Source organism: Corapipo altera, unplaced genomic scaffold (genome assembly GCF_003945725.1).
Source record: "Corapipo altera isolate COAL_440 unplaced genomic scaffold, ASM394572v1 0, whole genome shotgun sequence".
Lineage (NCBI taxonomy): Eukaryota > Metazoa > Chordata > Aves > Passeriformes > Pipridae > Corapipo > Corapipo altera.
In genome coordinates, this window is record NW_020884872.1 from 35145688 (window position 1) to 35163742 (window position 18055).

The 18055-nt window shown below is 38.8% G+C and overlaps 1 protein-coding gene across 5 annotated transcripts; it reads right to left on the reverse strand.

Moving 5' to 3' along the window:
- Nucleotides 1-485: 485 nt before the first annotated feature.
- Nucleotides 486-15844, reverse strand: LOC113947334 (arylsulfatase D-like). Of its 5 annotated transcripts, XM_027643790.1 has the most exons (12): nt 15286-15633; nt 14027-14097; nt 13150-13199; nt 12455-12604; nt 10264-10385; nt 8680-8802; nt 5222-5645; nt 4378-4514; nt 3012-3146; nt 2206-2368; nt 1793-1914; nt 486-1171 (listed from the first exon to the last, which is right to left on the reverse strand). In XM_027643790.1, the coding sequence occupies exons 3-12, from the start codon at nt 13173-13175 to the stop codon at nt 801-803; spliced, it is 1773 nt and encodes a 590-aa protein (XP_027499591.1). In that variant the 5' UTR covers nt 13176-13199; nt 14027-14097; nt 15286-15633; the 3' UTR covers nt 486-800. The 5 variants fall into 5 exon arrangements, with proteins under 5 accessions (XP_027499591.1, XP_027499575.1, XP_027499600.1 ...); XM_027643774.1 differs by lacking the exons at nt 14027-14097; nt 15286-15633 and adding an exon at nt 15747-15844; XM_027643799.1 differs by lacking the exons at nt 14027-14097; nt 15286-15633 and adding an exon at nt 15747-15844 and having other exon boundaries at nt 12455-12590; nt 13148-13199.
- Nucleotides 15845-18055: the final 2211 nt, after the last annotated feature.

The window sequence follows — 18055 nt, forward strand, 5'->3', positions numbered from 1 at the left end:
GTGTTTGGCATCTTTCAAAGAGTCTTTTCTGAACCTGCTACTTGTCAGCAGCAATGAGTTATGACTGAGATAAGGGCAGCAGGGTAACCTGTGCAGTCATGTGCCCAAATAACTGAATTCATTACCAGTGTGGCACTTCTGTGGCCATCAATGCCAAAATGCCCTTGCCAGTGCTGCTTAGGCAGCTGGGTGGGATGGGAACTTTGGAAAGAAAAAATCCTTTCCCTTTTGTGTTTTCCATCAAAAGAGGCTGACTCCAATCAGAGGAGTCCCATCCTTCTCAGAGAGTGCAGACAGCTGCTACCCAGCTTGTCATGTCTCTGGGCAAAATTATTTTTTTATTATTTTTGAAGCAATAGTCTGCAAAATTTTATTATAGGGGCACCTTATGCATCACCAGTAAGGATAACAAAATTAGGGAAGACCTCTGTCCAGGAATCACTTAGAAATTCAGCACAAAAAAACCAAAACAAAGCTTCTGAGTGTACATTCGTAATCATCAAAACATAAGTTATATCATTACTTGTACAGATCTAATCTTGACCTGCTTCAGTGCATTTGAACTATTCATTCAGTTGTCAGCAGATGCAAGTTAAAACATAGTCTTCTATCTTAAGCCCTCCCTGAGGGAGTCCAGCCCATAGCCCATAGTCCAGCCCTTACTAAATACTGTGCCATTCACTGGAACAATTCCTATATAAAGGCTCCATTTAGAGAAAAAAATGACCCACTGAGCAACACCCCAAAAGGAAACACTCTTAATCTAAATACATTTTTGATGAAGTATCTGTTTCCATCCTTTAAAAGTCAGCAAGTTTACTATCACCTTCCTTATCACACCAGCAGAATGGGAATGTCCCACAGCACGGCTGCAGCCACGGCTTCCACACCACATTGTACACAGAGAGCTGCTCTGGGACTGGAGTCAGTGTCCTGCGATGCTCTTCGATGGCTCTTCCAATCTTCCTTATGACAGTGTCAAAGAGGGGCTCAGTGTCAGCCGAGAGAGGTTTGGCTTCAGAAGGGTCTTGTGAGAGATCAAACAGCAATGGAGGGTCATGGTGGGTCACACCTTCCCCAAAACATGGGCAAAAACCTCTATCATAACAAGCCCCAGCTCCGGGAGGACTGAAGATAGGGGTCACATAGTGAGCCTTCCAAATGGCTCCACCTGGCAGGAAAGAAAGAATCACAGAAGGCTTGCAGTGGTACTGGCAGTTATCACAGGGAGGAGTGAATACTTTTGTAGAGTTCGTTTCTGTTTGCACTTCAGCTCTACACTTATTAGTTGATATGGTATTTTAATTTCATTTAAAATTAGGTGTCACAGAATTAAACCAATAATGTAAAATGATTTCTGACATTTTGAAATTTCTCCAAAGTTTTCAGCAAGTACAAGCTATTAGTCACTTTGCTTTTTATGAAAACATGAAAAAAAGATTTTGGGATTCCACGGCTTGCTTCTTTTTTAAGGTAGCAGGACTACAGACAAAGGGCTGAGACAAGGACTTCTCTATGAGACAATTAGGGTACTGACTCCTCAGGCATTGCTTTCAGGTGGAGATGCGGGTGAGACCTATCCCGAGCTCCAGTAGCCTACCTGGCACGCCATGTGCCTTGAAACCACAAAAAAACCTCTTTGTCCCGTACAATACAGGCAATGCTAGTAAGTTCTTTAACACCTTACACCTGGAATTACATGAAAAGCTGCAATCCCAGAAAAAAATGTGTTAGGCCAGTGTGCCCTTCTGTAGACTGGACCTAATTTTTTGGAGAGAGGCTGTATACTCACTGTCTTTCTGGTGCCACCTCACAGCATGTAAATGAATGCCACAGTAGTGGAACAGGAACTCGTGCTCTGAGTGCGCAACCATTCCTCGCAGTAGAGGCATCAGATCCCGGCCATCAATTATCCTAACAGAAAAAACAGAGATCATCAGACTGATCTCTATACAGGACTGCATTCCTTCTGCAAACCTCTTATTGGAACTGGCAACTCTGAATGAGAAAGAGGCTTGTAGAAGATATTGGGTAGAGGCTCGATTTCAAATGTAGAGAAGAGATGACAAAGCTGTACTAACATAGATGTGCCTAGAAAAGGAGCAGGACTGAAAAAGAAAACATCAGACTCTTAGAATGTGTTTCCAAACTTTATTTTCCATTATTTTGGGAAGGAAGGAGTAATAAAGATACTTGTGTTTGTACCTGTCCTGAGGCACTGCCCCTCCAGCCAGATGAACTACTGTAGGATAAATATCCATAAGGCTTGTAGGTTCATCAATAACTGTTCCTGGAGGTAACACTCCTGGCCATCTAAATATCCCTGGAACACGAATTCCTCCTTCCCAGCCTCCCATAGCTTTTCCACCTTTCATTTAAAAAGAAAAAAAGGATTTAAAATAAATTTCATTTAAAATAAAGAGAAATTTTAGACAAATGTTACTGTACTATAAGCTAATGTTAATTTCATGAGCCTTCTTTACTCTTTTGTTTTTACTGCCAAGACCCTTCTCCTCAGCATCAGTGAAAGTGTGTACACTAGATCAGCCCCACCCCTGAATGGTTTTCTTTTTTTATTTTTTTTTACTACCTTCTATTGTTTTACAAACACATTGCCCCATCAGCACTCAGTGTGGATAAAATTTTCAGGCATAAAATGATTTCCTCATCTTTCTTCTACAATCCTATAACATACCCGTTGTTGTGAAAGCAAGGATTCAGATGTAAGATGAAAGTAGTACTAAGTAAAAAGTTATACAATCTTAATAAAAATTAACTTGTGGTTAGTTGCCTCATGAGGAAATTACAGTTTGAGAATTCATGCTTATAAAGAACACCTGCCCAGGTTAGCATTTACTTCATTTTTAAATGCCTAATTAAAATGAGACAAATTTGTTTCTCAATGATAAAATACTGTCACTCCTTAAGCATCAGTCTTATCTACACGTTAGGGGTGTCCAAAATACTTTACTAGTTGATGCTGGGTTGTCACTGTCCCTGACAGCTCTTACCTTTGTATATTCCATTCCAGCCACCCAGCTGCCTTTTGTCTTCTTGTCTTTCCAGCCATCCACCATGATCAGAGGCAAAGTAAACTAGTGTAGTATCTTTCAAACCTTCCTTATCAATAGCATCTAGAACCTGGCCTGTAAACACAAGAATATGTGTGTATTAAAAAGAAAAAAATATAGCTTAACACTACATAAATTTTAGCCTCTGACTTGTCAACATTCATCAATGTAATTTCTTATCCATGTAGGGCTGCCCATTGTTTAAAAGAAGAGTTTTTTTAAGATTAAGATATTTAGTTATTATTTCACTAATATTAATATTATTGCTTATTAAAAGCATAGAAGATTTGTGATGTACTATAATCCCTTTATTATTTGTATTTTAACAGAGTGCAACAACCACAGTCACAGGCTGTATTGTAGAGGGCAGAAGTGCCACATACTGTAAAAATATGGAAAGAAAATGTGATTCAAGGCCCCAAAAAGTTAGATTCTGCATCAGTGGTGGCTATCATGAGAAACGTGTAAAAAATGTCATGTAGCCTTACTTTATGTTGTCTAGACCGCAGTTAGGATGTGGATTACATTACTGGATGGATTCCTTTTCGTTTAAAAGTAATTCTTGAACTGTTTCTGATGTTTTTAATTTCTTGATTATATTCATGGTGTGTAAGTGTTTGACAGGTAGGTTTGAAACCAATTTCTGTGTATGTACCTAACTCTTTTGCCAGTATGGGTCCTTTTCCTCCATCATGACTGAATGATAAATAACTCGTCTTTCCCTCCAAAAAAACAGGCTGAAGAATAGCATGAATCTAATTTGGGGGGGCATACCAATTAAAATTTATGAACACTTCTGGATTTATGAATGGAGCTGAAAAATATTTATTATGCTGCTTAATGCAGCAGTCAGAAATAAATAGCGTGCTGGTGTATATCTAGAATTAATTTACTTATCGGTTTTATCACGTTCTGATCACCTACTTAGAAATGACCATAAGAGGCTGAAATTACCTGATCTCTATAAATCAAAGAAAATGAAATAATTCTCAATATTTAATAAGAAGATCAGGAGGGCTCCTTGACAGGAGCTAAGGGGACATAGTTAAAACTGGTGAACACTTGACCAAAATAAAATGAATGACCAGAAAGACTCATTTTACCCAAGACCAGAGAAAGTAAAAAGCCAATGCTATAAGCCAACAGTGCTCACACAAATTAACAGATGTTCATAAAAAGCTTAGGACGTTTTCCTACTTGTTTTTAATTATCTTCCTTGTCCTTTTCATAACAATTGTGTTTAATTACATATTTACACCTAGGTATTAGATAGTTGGAAACATTTTTAATTGCTGTGGTGACTTACCTACGATCCAGTCCATCTCCTCTACATTGTCTCCATATAAACCATGTCTGCTCCTCCGAAGGAACTTCTCTGTGGTGAGGAGAGGGGTGTGGGAATGTAAAAAGGAAAGAAAGAGGAGGAATGGCTTGTGCTTATTTCTAAGGAACAGAAATCAACATTTTGTTGTTAGGGAGGAAGGTTCTCAATGCATACAGAGGTCAGGTGTAATGAAAAATAACAATCTCTTCAGAGACATCATAGTTTGTAAGATATTATAACCCAGTGATTAGGATTTGTCTGATCAAGTAATGTTTGGCCTGTATAAAACTACCTCCTTTTTTCCTCTGAATCATAGATAGAAAACTTCTGGATTGAAGCTCCACTTTCTGCTATTGCAAACCACCACTGTGCTACTGAAGTGAAGGCAGCAGGTTCATCGCCTGCCAGCTGCTGCCCACGTACCAGACTTATGATAAGGCTACAACACAGCTCTGCTTTTCCTTCCCTGGCCCACACATGCATTTCTGACATTAGCTGCTATTCCTTAAAGCTGCAATGTTGGTCTCATTGATAGATATACATATTTCCCCAATATAGTCTAGAAATATTCAGTCTAACGCATGGAAATTTAGAAATGTTATCAGCTTTAGTGAAGCAAGGAATACGGGACATTCTTAAGCAGCAGCTATTTTTTTTGGTTTAATGATACCGTATAAATATTGATATTATTTAAAATTAGTAAGCTTAATAATACTTATAATCCTATATGATATTATAAAAACTGTAAAACACTCACATGGCAAAGTGCTGTTTAAAAGTTGCAAGGTGTTCAAGAAAATATGTGATCAAGGAAAACCCCCTTTACCTTTCAATAAATGAAATGGACTCTCTCAAGATAAGGGATGTAGTTCTGTCTGTCACCATTGGCTGCTCAGTAACTTCATGGTTTCTCATCATAATGCAGTTCCAGTAGCGAACAAACCCATAACTTGAGAACCAGGATACAAAGAACAGGAGACTAAACCCAGCAAGGCAGGTCAGTGTTTTCCAGTGGACTGGAATCAAGCCGGTCAGTCTTCCCAGGGCAGCAGTGAGTACAATGAGGCCAATCATTTGAGAAGAAAGCCAGAGTTTCCTTCTAAAAGCTCTGTCCATCTCTGGTGTTTCTGTTGGTTGGCAGTCACTTATTAGCGTAAAAGGCATCCCATAAAAATAGTCAAATCCATGATTTAAAGGGTGATGGCAATGGTCATTGCGGGATTCGCAGTTAACACCTTGATGCCACTTCCCTGAAAATACAGATTTTTAAAACGTAAAGAGAAAATATATAAAACCCCATTTTCCTCATACAAAATATTTCTCCAAAATGGTTGGTTTCATTCTGCTGGTGATGACTTCTTCATCCTACACAGAAATATACTGAGAATGTAGTGATATAATGGGTTTGATGAAACCAAACCTCTACCAACAAAGTTACTGGTGCTCTGCACGCATATTCATGCCTTTAAGCTTCTAGCAAACATAAAAAAAATGGATTATAAGGGGAACTAGAAATTTAGAAAAATTCAGAACTGAGCAAAAATATACGGTTTTTCTGGAGACCTATCAGGTAAAGTAGGAGGAAGCTGTCCTTTTTTAAGCACAGGACAAAATAACGCTGTTCTGTTGTCTCTTTACCTTCAAGGTGCTATGCAGACTTGTTTCTGAAAAGTTTTGAAGAGCTTCATGTCAGGACTGTGGCAACACTCATTGTTGGTGCCAGATTGATAAGGGAGGCTATGGAGAGTAGTCAAATAACTGGCAGCTCAGCTGCCTGTTTGTGGGATAAACCACCAGATCCTGAAAAACTTGAACTCAGGAGATCAGGATTTCTCGTGAAACTGTACATGTGTAAGTAACTTTGCTGATCATTGTATCTCCATATACTGAATGAGATTAAAAGACTTAGTTTTATAAATATTTTTGCTATTTGTATTTAGTCAAATCTTAAAAAGTTAAAGCCTCCTTCTTCTAAATGTTGAAGTCTTCATGTATCAGAAGGAACATCTCTTGACCTTTTGCAATGCAATTTTTTCTTTATTATGAACATGCAAACTATTATGATGAATGGCACATCAAAACCATGCTTCTTCTTCCCCTCCAGCCTATTCAAACAGACTGGTTAGGCACTTATATGGGGACATTGCCAGCAGGCTCATTTGGCTCAAACACTGAAGTTTGTGAATATCTGAATCAAATGAACAAAATTTATCTCTCGTCACAGAGATGTAGTTTAAATGCATTTTATGATCTCTGATGTAATGCACATCTTGGGTACTAGATCTATAGACCAAAATGAACATTTAGAATTGTATTTGAAGACTAATTTGCAACTAGTTTGTATTGTGGAGTCAGGAATTGTGCACTTAGAAGAGGATGTTAGAGTAAACCATTTGTTTAGGATATTACCAATACATATACTAGCAGCCAGCTCTAAGTAGGTTTCAATAGAATTGCTGTGCATTACAATAGGAGCAGAAAAAAACGCTTCGGAAGGAAAAAAAATGCTGTTCTTTAGATATAAATATAAGGAAAGAATGGAAGTTCCATTCTAAGTGGATGAATTCCTTTCGGCTAAAATATCTACTCAGTTTACTTCTTGAGCCAGCTATAGAATGAAACAGGTTTGTAATCAATATATAGATACATTGGTCATGAATACAGGTGCAGCTAAAGTATCCTTGAAATCCAAATGCACTCCAACACCTAAATCTCCAGCCAAGGTTGATAAAGACTTCTGACATGCTAGAAAAGACTCAAATCTCCAGAAGATAAACTAAGTGTATAATTAAGATAAATTAATCTCTGAGGGCATACGTTATGCAACATTGGCTTTTTGACTACAAAATATCTTCAAAGCATTTCCCAACAAAAAGTCTCATTATCACCTCAAGCTGCAGATTATTAATAGGATTTAATTTGCAATTAAACTAGTTGTGCTCAGGGCAAAACAATCACAAACCATTCAGGTGTAACTACTTAGTGCTCATTCAGCTGTGGTGACATGCACAGATGTTAAGATTTTTTTGCTTCATGACTTGAATGTAAAATTCTTGTGGGTTTTTGTGTATCACTTACAGCTGATGCTTCCCACCGTCCCCTACGGTGCAATTAATCAGGATCTGTCAATCCAGTTAAACTAAGTGATGCTTTTGGTGTCCATAGTGTGATTTTAGCTGAGATGCCCACAGGGAAAATGCTAGTTCATTTTGCTTCTGGGAAGTATGCAGCAGAGTCTCCCTGCAGGGCAATTCCCTTGGGAGAGTAGAGAGAAATCTGATTGTTTTTTTAGTGATTACATGCTGAAACCAAGCTGAAGCATGCATGGGCTGTTTTATGAGGTGATTAAAATGACTAATATAATATTGCTGCAAAACTAACAGGAGATGGAGCTTTAGTAATGTAGAATTTAAATAGCATGGAAGGCTTCTTTTAGTTTTGTCCTGTGTGGTTTAGATTTATTCTGTTGAATGAATATAAATCTATTTTTACAGGAACTTTTATTAATACATTCAGTTGGTTTGTACAGCCAATATTTTTAAGTGTCAGATGTAGATTTTGGGTTTTGACATTTTAGATGCTCAGATGAAGTAGGACAATTAGCTGAAAATTCAGCTCAGGAATGTTTGTGCTTTATCAGCCTGTGGAATTATGTGACATATCTAAGATAAATAATAATTTGAAACTAGATCATGACTAAAAGTTACAACTATTAAAAAGATAGAACTATAATATATAAACAAAATTCATGTCAATGCTGAAGAAGGCAATGTTTTACAGGCTGTACTGAAATTGTGGTGAACTTAGTGTCATGCTGTGTTGAAGACAAAAATGATTTCTTTGTTTCTGGTTTTAAAAGGCCAAATCCTGTGATATTATAAATTGTCTCTACTGGTTTAAGTAGCAGCTGTTCCCTTTTGCCATGAACTCTGAACTGAGTAAAACATCATCATGCATATTTAAATGGCACTCATATTTTTGCCTTTTTTTTTAATGAAATAGCATCAAATAAGCATCTTGTACCTGGCATAATAATATTCAGGAATTATTAACATATTTTCCGTTATATATTTTGACAACCAGTAAAGTTTTTCTGCTTTATCAGGTGCTTGTTCTTTTAAGAAAGGTACTATCTGGTCAGGATTTCTTCTTACATAATATTCTTAAATTGGGAAATAAAAATATTCCAACTGAGGTGTTAGCAGTTACTAACTAAAACAACTGGTTTGAGTGAGATTTGCAGGTGAAACACATTCTAGAACATTTTTAGGAGTGTCTCCATACCTATCAGTCCTGTGCTGTAGCCTTGCTTCTGCAGTATTTTGGCAAAAGTGGTTTCATTTGGAGGAAGGCCTCCTGAGCCAGCATTCCAAAAAATAACACGGTAATTATTTATAGCATCCATCCCTAAAAATAAAGCAATCTGAGTAAGTATAAGAGGCAGAGTACTTTTAGCCAACATACTTTGTTGGTTCCTGATTTCATTGAAATCACAGTGTTAAACATTCATCTTAATGCTGTTTGTTTGGGAAAATGAATCTAGGACTCTGGACAAAATTAAACAAGAGTTAAGCCTCTCTGTGGTACCCATTCTTCTTTGTACCTCATACTGAGACATCTTATTTCATTTCATTTCATTTCATTTCATTAGGAATGACACAGTAGTATAGGAGCTTTTATATGTTACAGTGGCATCCAGGCTGTATGAAATGCACTTACTTAGTGTGACTGTGTGGGCAGGGAAGAGCATAAGGAGACTTAAACCCCCCATTAGCCTCAAACTCCAGCTCACATAAGGCTACCTGGGAACTCAAGATTTCCCTGCACAGTGTCATGGCTGGTATCCCGTTTCTGAGACCCACAGAGTAGTTACCTAGCACTGCAGTATTGTCTTCACCTGCAGGTTTACACCCCATTATTTAGCATTTTATACTGGCATAACCCCATCATACAGTGTCGTGTGAAGTTCAGTCACTCCTGGTATTGTTGAACATCGCTGGTCCTGTTATAGAGGGAGAGGGTTTGTACAAGCCCACATGCATTTTCAAGCTACCAGTCTCAGTGGGAGCTGTCGTGATAAATGTAGGATGACATATCAGCTTCAAAATGCCTCAGGAATGAAGGCTCTGAAGATAATTTGCAATAGAACAAGTGTTTGAGAGTTGCTGTTAGAAACATGTAGAGCTGTTTGTTTTTCATACCTCTTCATCTCAGGGATGCAGTTTGACAGGATAGTATTTTTTCTTCAAAAACACAACTGGGAAAAATAATATAGCTGTCAAACTGTTATTTCATAGGATGGATTAATTCTGGCAGATTCATAAAGAAGTTTCCCATACATGACTCGTTCTGCACCTCGACTGGAGGGAATGGATACACATCTGCACAGATCTACTCTGCTCCCTGCAGGGCTGAGCTGTTTCGGACATATGATGAGGAATCACCCATAACAGAAATTAATATAACTGGTGCTTTAGAAATGTGTCATTATTATTATTATTCCTGTTTTGTGTAATGACTTCTTTGAATGTAACGATTTGCTCTAACTTCATTCTGGCTGCAATCTGTACAATAGAGCACCAAAAGGCAACCGAAATTGTGAGTTGGGGGGACCAAGATGCTCTGCAGAGCTGTTTTTTCTCTGCTCTGCTTCCCCCCCAATCAGTTGGATGTGCTCCATAAATATAGATGCCACCTCCAAGGTTTTAGGCCTGGCTGGTGTCTTGTGGGTCTCAGTGAGGGATGATGTGTCTGTGGCGTCCCTTCTATTTGCACACCATCATTTTTTTTTTTTGTGCCCATTGTATGACACTGTTCTCTACAGTAATAAAGCAATGTTTAAAGGCTGCTTGGTTTTGCAAGGCAAACCTGATCGGAGGGGATATCTGCCAGTGAGGAAAGCTGCTCTGCTGGGGGTGCAAAGTGGAGCCGCAGCAATGTGTTGGGTCAGTTTCACTCCTTCCTTTGCCAGGCGATCAATGTTCGGGGTCCTAAAAATGCAACCAGCACCATCAGATATCATTCAGAGGGTTTTTCAAGGGAATAAAGAATTATATACTTAATTTTATTTTGGGAAGTTTCTTCTATTTGAAGATGGTCAGGACATAATTTTTTAAAATTTATTTTAACTTTCTCAAGTGATGGGGAAATAGTTCTTTTTTTCTTTTCACATTAACATCAGTATCTGGATTAATTTCAAGCCAACCATTCCTTCTTGTTTCCCATGTCCTATGAAGAGTCCTGCAGAAATCATAGAACTATAGAATGGTTTAGGTTGGAAGGGACCTTAAAAATAATCAAGTTCCAAGCCTTCTGCCACGGGCAGGGACACCTTCCACTAGATCATGGTGCTCAGAGCCCCATCCAACCTGGTTTTGAACACTTCCAGGGATCAACAGCTTCTCTGGGCAACATGTTTCAGTGCCTTTTCTTCTCCAAAATATTTTTAAATTATATTTTTCTTACCCAGGGTTGAGGCTGAATTAACAGATAATCAATCCCACGGGGACGAGGAGAGCTGTCTCTCTGCTGGACCTGTGCTTTTTCTCTCTGCCTCAGGAAGCTCCGTAACTTGCATGAAACATGCCTAGACCTTTCATCCCTCCAGAGCTGCATTTCCTACACCAGATTTTTAAAAAACAGCATTTCCTACATCAGCTTTTTGAAGAGGAGCATATCAGCGTACAGTGTAATGGTAATTTAGTTGCCACAGGGTAACAATGCTTGACTACACAAGATGTTATGTGACTTACAGTACAGGTAAGAAAGCAAACAAAATGCTTCTCCTGATGTTTGAAATGAAGGGAAAGGGAGAAAAATAGAAAGAAATCCTGCATGTTTTCACGCTGTAGTGGCAATCTCTTGTGGCACCATGAATTAAGAGTAGTTGAGAGAAGGGTGTTTTGTAGATAACTGGCAACAGGCAAAACCAGGCTTGCCTAGCACACTAGTTACAGACGAGAGAATATCTTACATTTCAGAATACAGTATCTCCTCTTCCAATGTAAGGTATGCCTACTTCTGCTTTAAATTAGATTCAACTTCAGGTTTACAATTTTGCTTTTGCAATTAGCAGTTCAGTGTTGTTCACATGTAGACAAAATCCTCAGTAGGATCCTGGATGTTTTGTTCTTTTGTTCTGGTACTGTTATGGATTCCTCCCTTAAAGACACACTGCCAGAAAACAACATCTGCAACAAGGTTTCTTATTCTCTACAGCCTACAGCCTTTCACCAGAGGTACCGTGCAGTGTAACTTGGAAGAGCAGTTGGTATAGTTCCACCATTTAGCACAGCTGCCATCTCAGCTAGATAAACATGGCTTCTGAAAGGACCAGTTCCCAAAATGCTGCTTTGAACTCCTGGATTCTCAGCACTGTGGAGAGACAATTGCTAATAGACTCCAGGTACTTAGTCACTCCACCAATACATCCCAAATGTGCCCCACTGCTCTTGAAAAGAAATCCATGCCATGGGGATGATGGTTTGGAGGCCCAGCAGTGCAGAGCCCCATCAGGTACCTACATTTGCCAGCTGCCTATCTGAATCTTGCCAACTGAAGCTGATTAAAGTAAGATTCTGAGAAATGTGCTGGGTGAGGGGAGTGATCACAGCAAATTTGATTTTGTTCAAAGAAGTGACAAGCTGGTAGAAAGCCAGAAGGCAATACTGTGGCACGATTTTGAAGAAGGCGGCAAATTCTATGTCCTTGAGATTGAAAATAGAAGTATTTCCTAGTAACATAGCTCATTGCAGTGATTTAACTGTACTTTGATGTAAGAATGGGAAACATAACGGCAACATAAAGTTAAAGTGAGGTAATAATATGTTGAAAGAGGGGACAGCATTTGGGTATATCTTTGGGTATAGCTCTTTCTCAATGTCAGGCAATTAAAGGATACAGAAGAACAATTGGCATATTCCCACAGTAAAGCAGCTCCACATAGCGGAGCTGCCCCTGGGAATGCACTCTAGGCTCTGAAGTAATCCTAGGCAGAAGATTTGAGATTTACATTAAATATCACACCAGCTCTGTTTACCCTTACACTCAGTTTCCTTACCTGATAGTATCATTCCCATAGCAACCTACATCCCCTATGCCAAGGTCATCAGCCATCAATAGAACAATGTTTGGCTGTGTGATGATGGAAAGCGGTGTGACTGGTGGCTGCAGAAGCAGACCAAAAATCAGGGGTGTAACCAGGGGTGACCTGAAACACAGAAGAAGGAAAGAGAAGCCAATGACCTGGCCATTCATCATGCCCCCCACATGTGGCCAAAGACCCTCCAGTGTAAGCTTGGCTGCAAACTAGACCACTCAGTCCAGACACAGAGGGTGTGCTACATGTTTATCATTGACCCAAACAGATGTAATGAAAAGGAAAATGTCAGGTCCATAACTTTAAAATCTCCTTTTCTGATTGTTTCCAAGTTTCCTGTGAGCAGTCTCACGTGGGAATTTACATGTAGCACGTGACATACAAGTGATTGTGCTTCAGTGGCTTGGGATGTTTATAAGAAGTTGGTCTGGGAAACTGAGAATGGGATCAAGTTCCTCTGACATCATTCTTGACCAGACTGGGACCTTTGGGTTGTGCAAAAATTAATAACAAGAAAAAAAAAAAAACAAACCCCACATTGTTAGTGTACTTTATGGATAAACAATGCTACTCTTTTATAACACAGTACTATATCATTATTAAGCTTCACAAAGATCTAAGTATGATATAACAATAACTCATGACTTTTTTCTTACCAATAAGATGCTAGTTGCCAAATCATTTCTGCATTTGGAGTGTTCAGATCCTGCAAAACCAAGAGTACCTTGTCATATTTACATCTTCCTAGTAGTCACTGCAATAAAAATAGATTAAAAACTTTACCAAAGCCTGCTAACATTCTGTTTTATTTACTACAGTGTACCTCAGATCAGACCCTAAATGAAGAAGAGTAAAGGCATTAATGTTATTTTTCTTGCTACCACTTCTTCGCTTCTTAGAGGAATTTTTTGTTTTTGTGTAGAGAAATTTATCTTAAAACAGCAAAATAATTCTCTTTTCTTACATGACTCAGCTTTATGAAAAATACTTAGTGTTCAGAAAGAAAAGAAGAGCTTTTTAAAATCCAGTCAATGTAATTTAGTTTTCTGTGATCATAGAGAAAGTAGCAACCTGCTGCTTCTTTACATAACGTGCCAAGTTTACTTTCAGTTTTATAAGAGGTATTTGTAGTTGTAGAAATTCTAGTCATCTTTTTCCAATAATATTTTCTTAGAAGAATTTTTGTCCTCTTGTTTTTTTACTCTAAGAATGCACAGGTTTCTCTGGGGCTTTTCCATTCCATGCCAGGACAAGACAAACTGTTTAAAGGCTTTGAAATAAAGGCCAAGTGAACTTGGTTCAGAGGCTTTAAAATAGACTCTTTTCAAATTTATCCCATGTCTAGCTGAACTGTCCCAAGCATCTCAATTTTATAAATTATGTTGGTTTCATATTTTTTTTTCTGGAAATGAGGTATTAAGCAGCTTAGTTAATATCTATAGTCCTTACATTTTATCCAGCAACACTACAAGCTTTGAAGGGAAAAATTTAAACTTCTATGCTTAGAAAATCGGAATCCAAACACTTACTTACCAGTGCTGATACAGCATTGCTATGTACAGACACTCAGTTTCCTGTATTTGAGTTTGTGCCTTTGCTGCATCCTAAGTAGATATAGGAAAAGTGCTGGAGAATACCTCAGCCATCTTTTACATTTAAATACTATGTGCCTCCAAAGCAGTTGAAATAAAAGGGAGATGGAAATAATCAGATTTAATTGTGCAATTGGTTGTCACTAACTGCTTGCACTTCACACTAGAGAGACATTGATTTAAAGGCTGAGCTTCCTTAGAAGCTGCCTGTAAAACAGCAGGTAATACCAAAACCAGTTACTGCACTGGCTGGTATTATCCCTGTCAAGCCATTTCTTAGTGAAAGGTGGTGGGAGTCCAGGCAGAGAAACTTTAGCAGCTCTGGTGGGAGCAAGACAGACAGTGAAAGCAGCTTTCCCCATTCTGAACAATCAAAGGGAGCCCAGGTCCCTGCACACACAGCTGTGCAGCTCCCTGCTTGGCCCCTGACAGCTGGGACAGCAGCAAACAGTTCAGAGGATGCATTTTTGGAGACCTCTGTGGAACCACTTTTGCCAAAGCACCACTGAAGCTGTGCTGCAAGCAAACAGTCCTCTCTCTTACCTGAACTGAATTTGGCTTAAAGCAAAACTTTTTTCTCCCTCTCCCATCATTAATCCCTCCCCCAAAATAATTTAGATTTTATGCCCTTCTTCATCCCTTTTAATAATCTCAGAATGGGGACGGGGAAGGGCGGGAGAAGGGGGGAGTTTAGCTTGCATACCTTTCATATTTAATTAATTGTTTCCTGTATTGATTCTAAGCAATAAAATTCAAATAAGTATTTACCTTTCCATCAAAATACTTACAAGATACTGAAATCCCAAGTCAAGCCAGTTTGCATAAGAGAAAATATTCTTATTTTTAGATGTACTCAGATACACACTACCCATTTGCGGCATCAGTTTGGCAACACTCAGCGAAAAGTCATACAGTTAATACCACTCAATTCAGTACTGTTCAGTCTGTGAAACTTTCTTTGAAAAATTCGTATTTTGAAGACTTGGGATAGATAAAAGTCAGACTCATGATAACAAATTGTCTGCAGCTCTCACTTTGTATGTATGTTTCTATGAGAATAATGTTGTTGTAAAGAGAAAAAGAATATTTTAAAAACTTCCTTGAGATATTTTTATCTGCAGGAGCAAGAAAAAATGTTTCCAAACACCCATTAAAATTTTCCTGTGCATTTTCCAACATAGTAAGGGAGGAATACAGTACCTGGTCAAGTTATGTTCAAAGCAGGCAGTTGATAGACTGATGCATGAGCTTGTTTTCAGTCGACTAAAAACCATTCAAAATTTTTTCGGCACAAGGACTGCTGCTATGGCACAGCGTCTAGTAACTGTTTCTGGAGACAGTCCTGAAATCTGCCATAGTTGCACGTCTTACAGTTCACTACAGGAAAAGCATGTTATACCAGAACTTGCAAGCAGCTGGATGTTCTAGCTTATCCTGAAGTCCCTGAAGCTGCACATCCCACTGCTGTTTGCACAACTCATACAGCGTGTGAGGGTCAGGCTGGGGAACACCACAAATGCAGCTAAAATGCTTTCTGCCCAACCACCAGTTTCTCAAGGGACGGGAATGATCTGCTTCAAGTCTGAGACACTCCCATAAAAGGCACTATAAATAACCTTTCCTCACTTCCACCAGAGAAAAGAGAAAATCGCTGTACTTACGGAGCAGCAATTCTTTGTCTGTAGAAATAGAAACTAAGCTAATTTCTTCGCTTTATGTCAGTCCTCAGTGCTTGCAGCAGTGACAAGGTTGTCTCTGCACACGCAGTAAGAAATACTTCTAGGGTGGGGAGGAAATGCCAGTAAGAGACTTGAATTTGCTTTTTCAGAAAATGAGTCATTCAGCTTCACTTCTGAGTGCTGCCTGTTTTCTTGTCGTCACTCAAAGGGACAAATTCAGGTTACATGCTGGCTAATGCTTGCTGTTTTGATTTTTCTTGTTTGAGTCCTGCTGTACTGAGTGTTTTGGGACAGCATGAGGCAGAACTAAACAGCAATCTTGCTTTATTGACAAAATTTCCTGTGTTTTCATATCTTAAAAGAGAAGGGTGATGTTATTACGAGTTTATGGTTCATTACCAGTTGCAATGCTCAGGTTGGTTTGCTAGTGGATCACCTCTGAGGCAAATTACAGCACCATAGGTGATCCCCTCCCTCTTCCCTCCCACCCTAACAGTTGCATGCTGAAGTGGTTACAGACAACACACACAGAAGAAGTGATGTGTCCAATTTTTCTTCTCTCAGTGCTTGCTTTCTTATCCCCATCTGTGTTACAGCATCCCAGTCTGTACCTCTCTAATTCCCATTCCCCTCATTGTGCCTCTAGCACTTCAGGGATTCATTAAAGTCTATAGGATTTCTTGTTTTCTGATGCCCTATACTGCTGTATATTTTCTAAAAAGAAACACCTTCTGAGGTGCTTATGTTTTTTTTTGTTCAGACTGCAGTCAATTCCAGCAGGACTCTGCTAAATGAGAGAGGCCCCCTTGCAAATGGGGCTATCTCCACAGCTTCCATAGTTGTCTTGTGTTTTTTCCAAGACTTCTTGCAAATTCTATAGAATTTGTAACAGAGAACCACAACCTACAACTGCTATGTTATTTACGAAATTTAGAGTACAGTAGAAAATTGAAAACGTCTGCAGTTATACTGCACTGTTATTTTGTAGACAGACATCTTCCAACTCAGAGAGAGCTGGACCAGATTGGTGCTCTAACTAGCACTTGTTGAAATCGGGCTGGAAATTTGGGAATTACCACCTGGGCACACCTCTAGTGTAATGAAGGTAAAGAAGAGAGGGTAGTGCTAGTGGTCCAAGGACTTTCCTCTCAAAGTGACAAGTTGTGCCCGTTTTGGTGTTTGAAGGAGGGAAAGGATGCTTTCTCACTGGTACCACTTAAAGATGGCATCTTTAAAATGTCTTGGCAAAACTAATTCTGTTCCCATCCACTGAACTGCCTTTGCTGATTTTCTGTAGGGAAATCTTTAGTAAGTCTGCATTTGTTCAGAATGCAGAATGAATGTCGAATTTTGCAGAAGCCTTGCATAGTCCTGTCTTTTTACTCTTGTTTTCCTTACGCTGAGTACTGGAGACAGTAACACTCCATGACTGTATTAACGTGCTTCAATATCTAAGAGCCGAAGGCCCAAGTTAATGTGGTTTGATGTAAGATATGATGATTAAGAGGCTCCCTCTAGCGACTACTACCTTATATTTGTTGTTTCAGAGAACAGTTGATCGACAATCCACCTTTCTAAAAGTCATCACACAATGATGGTTTTGTGTTATTTCCCCGAGCTCTGATTTACACCAGTTCTTCAAGGCCCGGACACCCAGGAGAACTTGCAGAGCCTTACCTGTCGTCCTGGACCAAGTAGTACAGATTTGCATCATCCAGACTCTCTTTATGATCAATAGTGAAAGACAGTCACAGTGAGGGCAGTCCAGCTGTCCTATACTGCTATTCTAGGATGAGATGAAACATCCTTTGAAGATTCCAGTCTATCTTTAGTGTCTGTACAGAGGGAATTTTAATGGCTCTGTATTCAAGCTAGATTGAAATTTGCTAGTGATACAAAACCATACTGTTAGTCATTGCACTAACAGATCAAATAAATGAATACAGCATACAAAAGCATTTATGAAAGCTGTTTTTATGACAACATTTTCAATATGTTCTGAAAGGTGAGTTTGTATTTTTTAAGTTTAAGAAAAACGGTTCGATATGAATATTACTGGTAGAAGAATGTAGGTGTCTTTAATTTCTAAGACCCGTATACTTCTTATTTTCTTGGGATCGAAGCTGTTAAAAGCGAAGTATTTAGTTAGATTTTAATATGGAATGGAAAAAAGCATAACCTAAAATGCCAGAAGAGTAAGAAGTTAACATTTGGAGGAAGATATATTCTGTATTGCATTCTTGGTGTTTATTTCTCAAGAAAGGCATAGAAAGGCAGTGACACATACATGC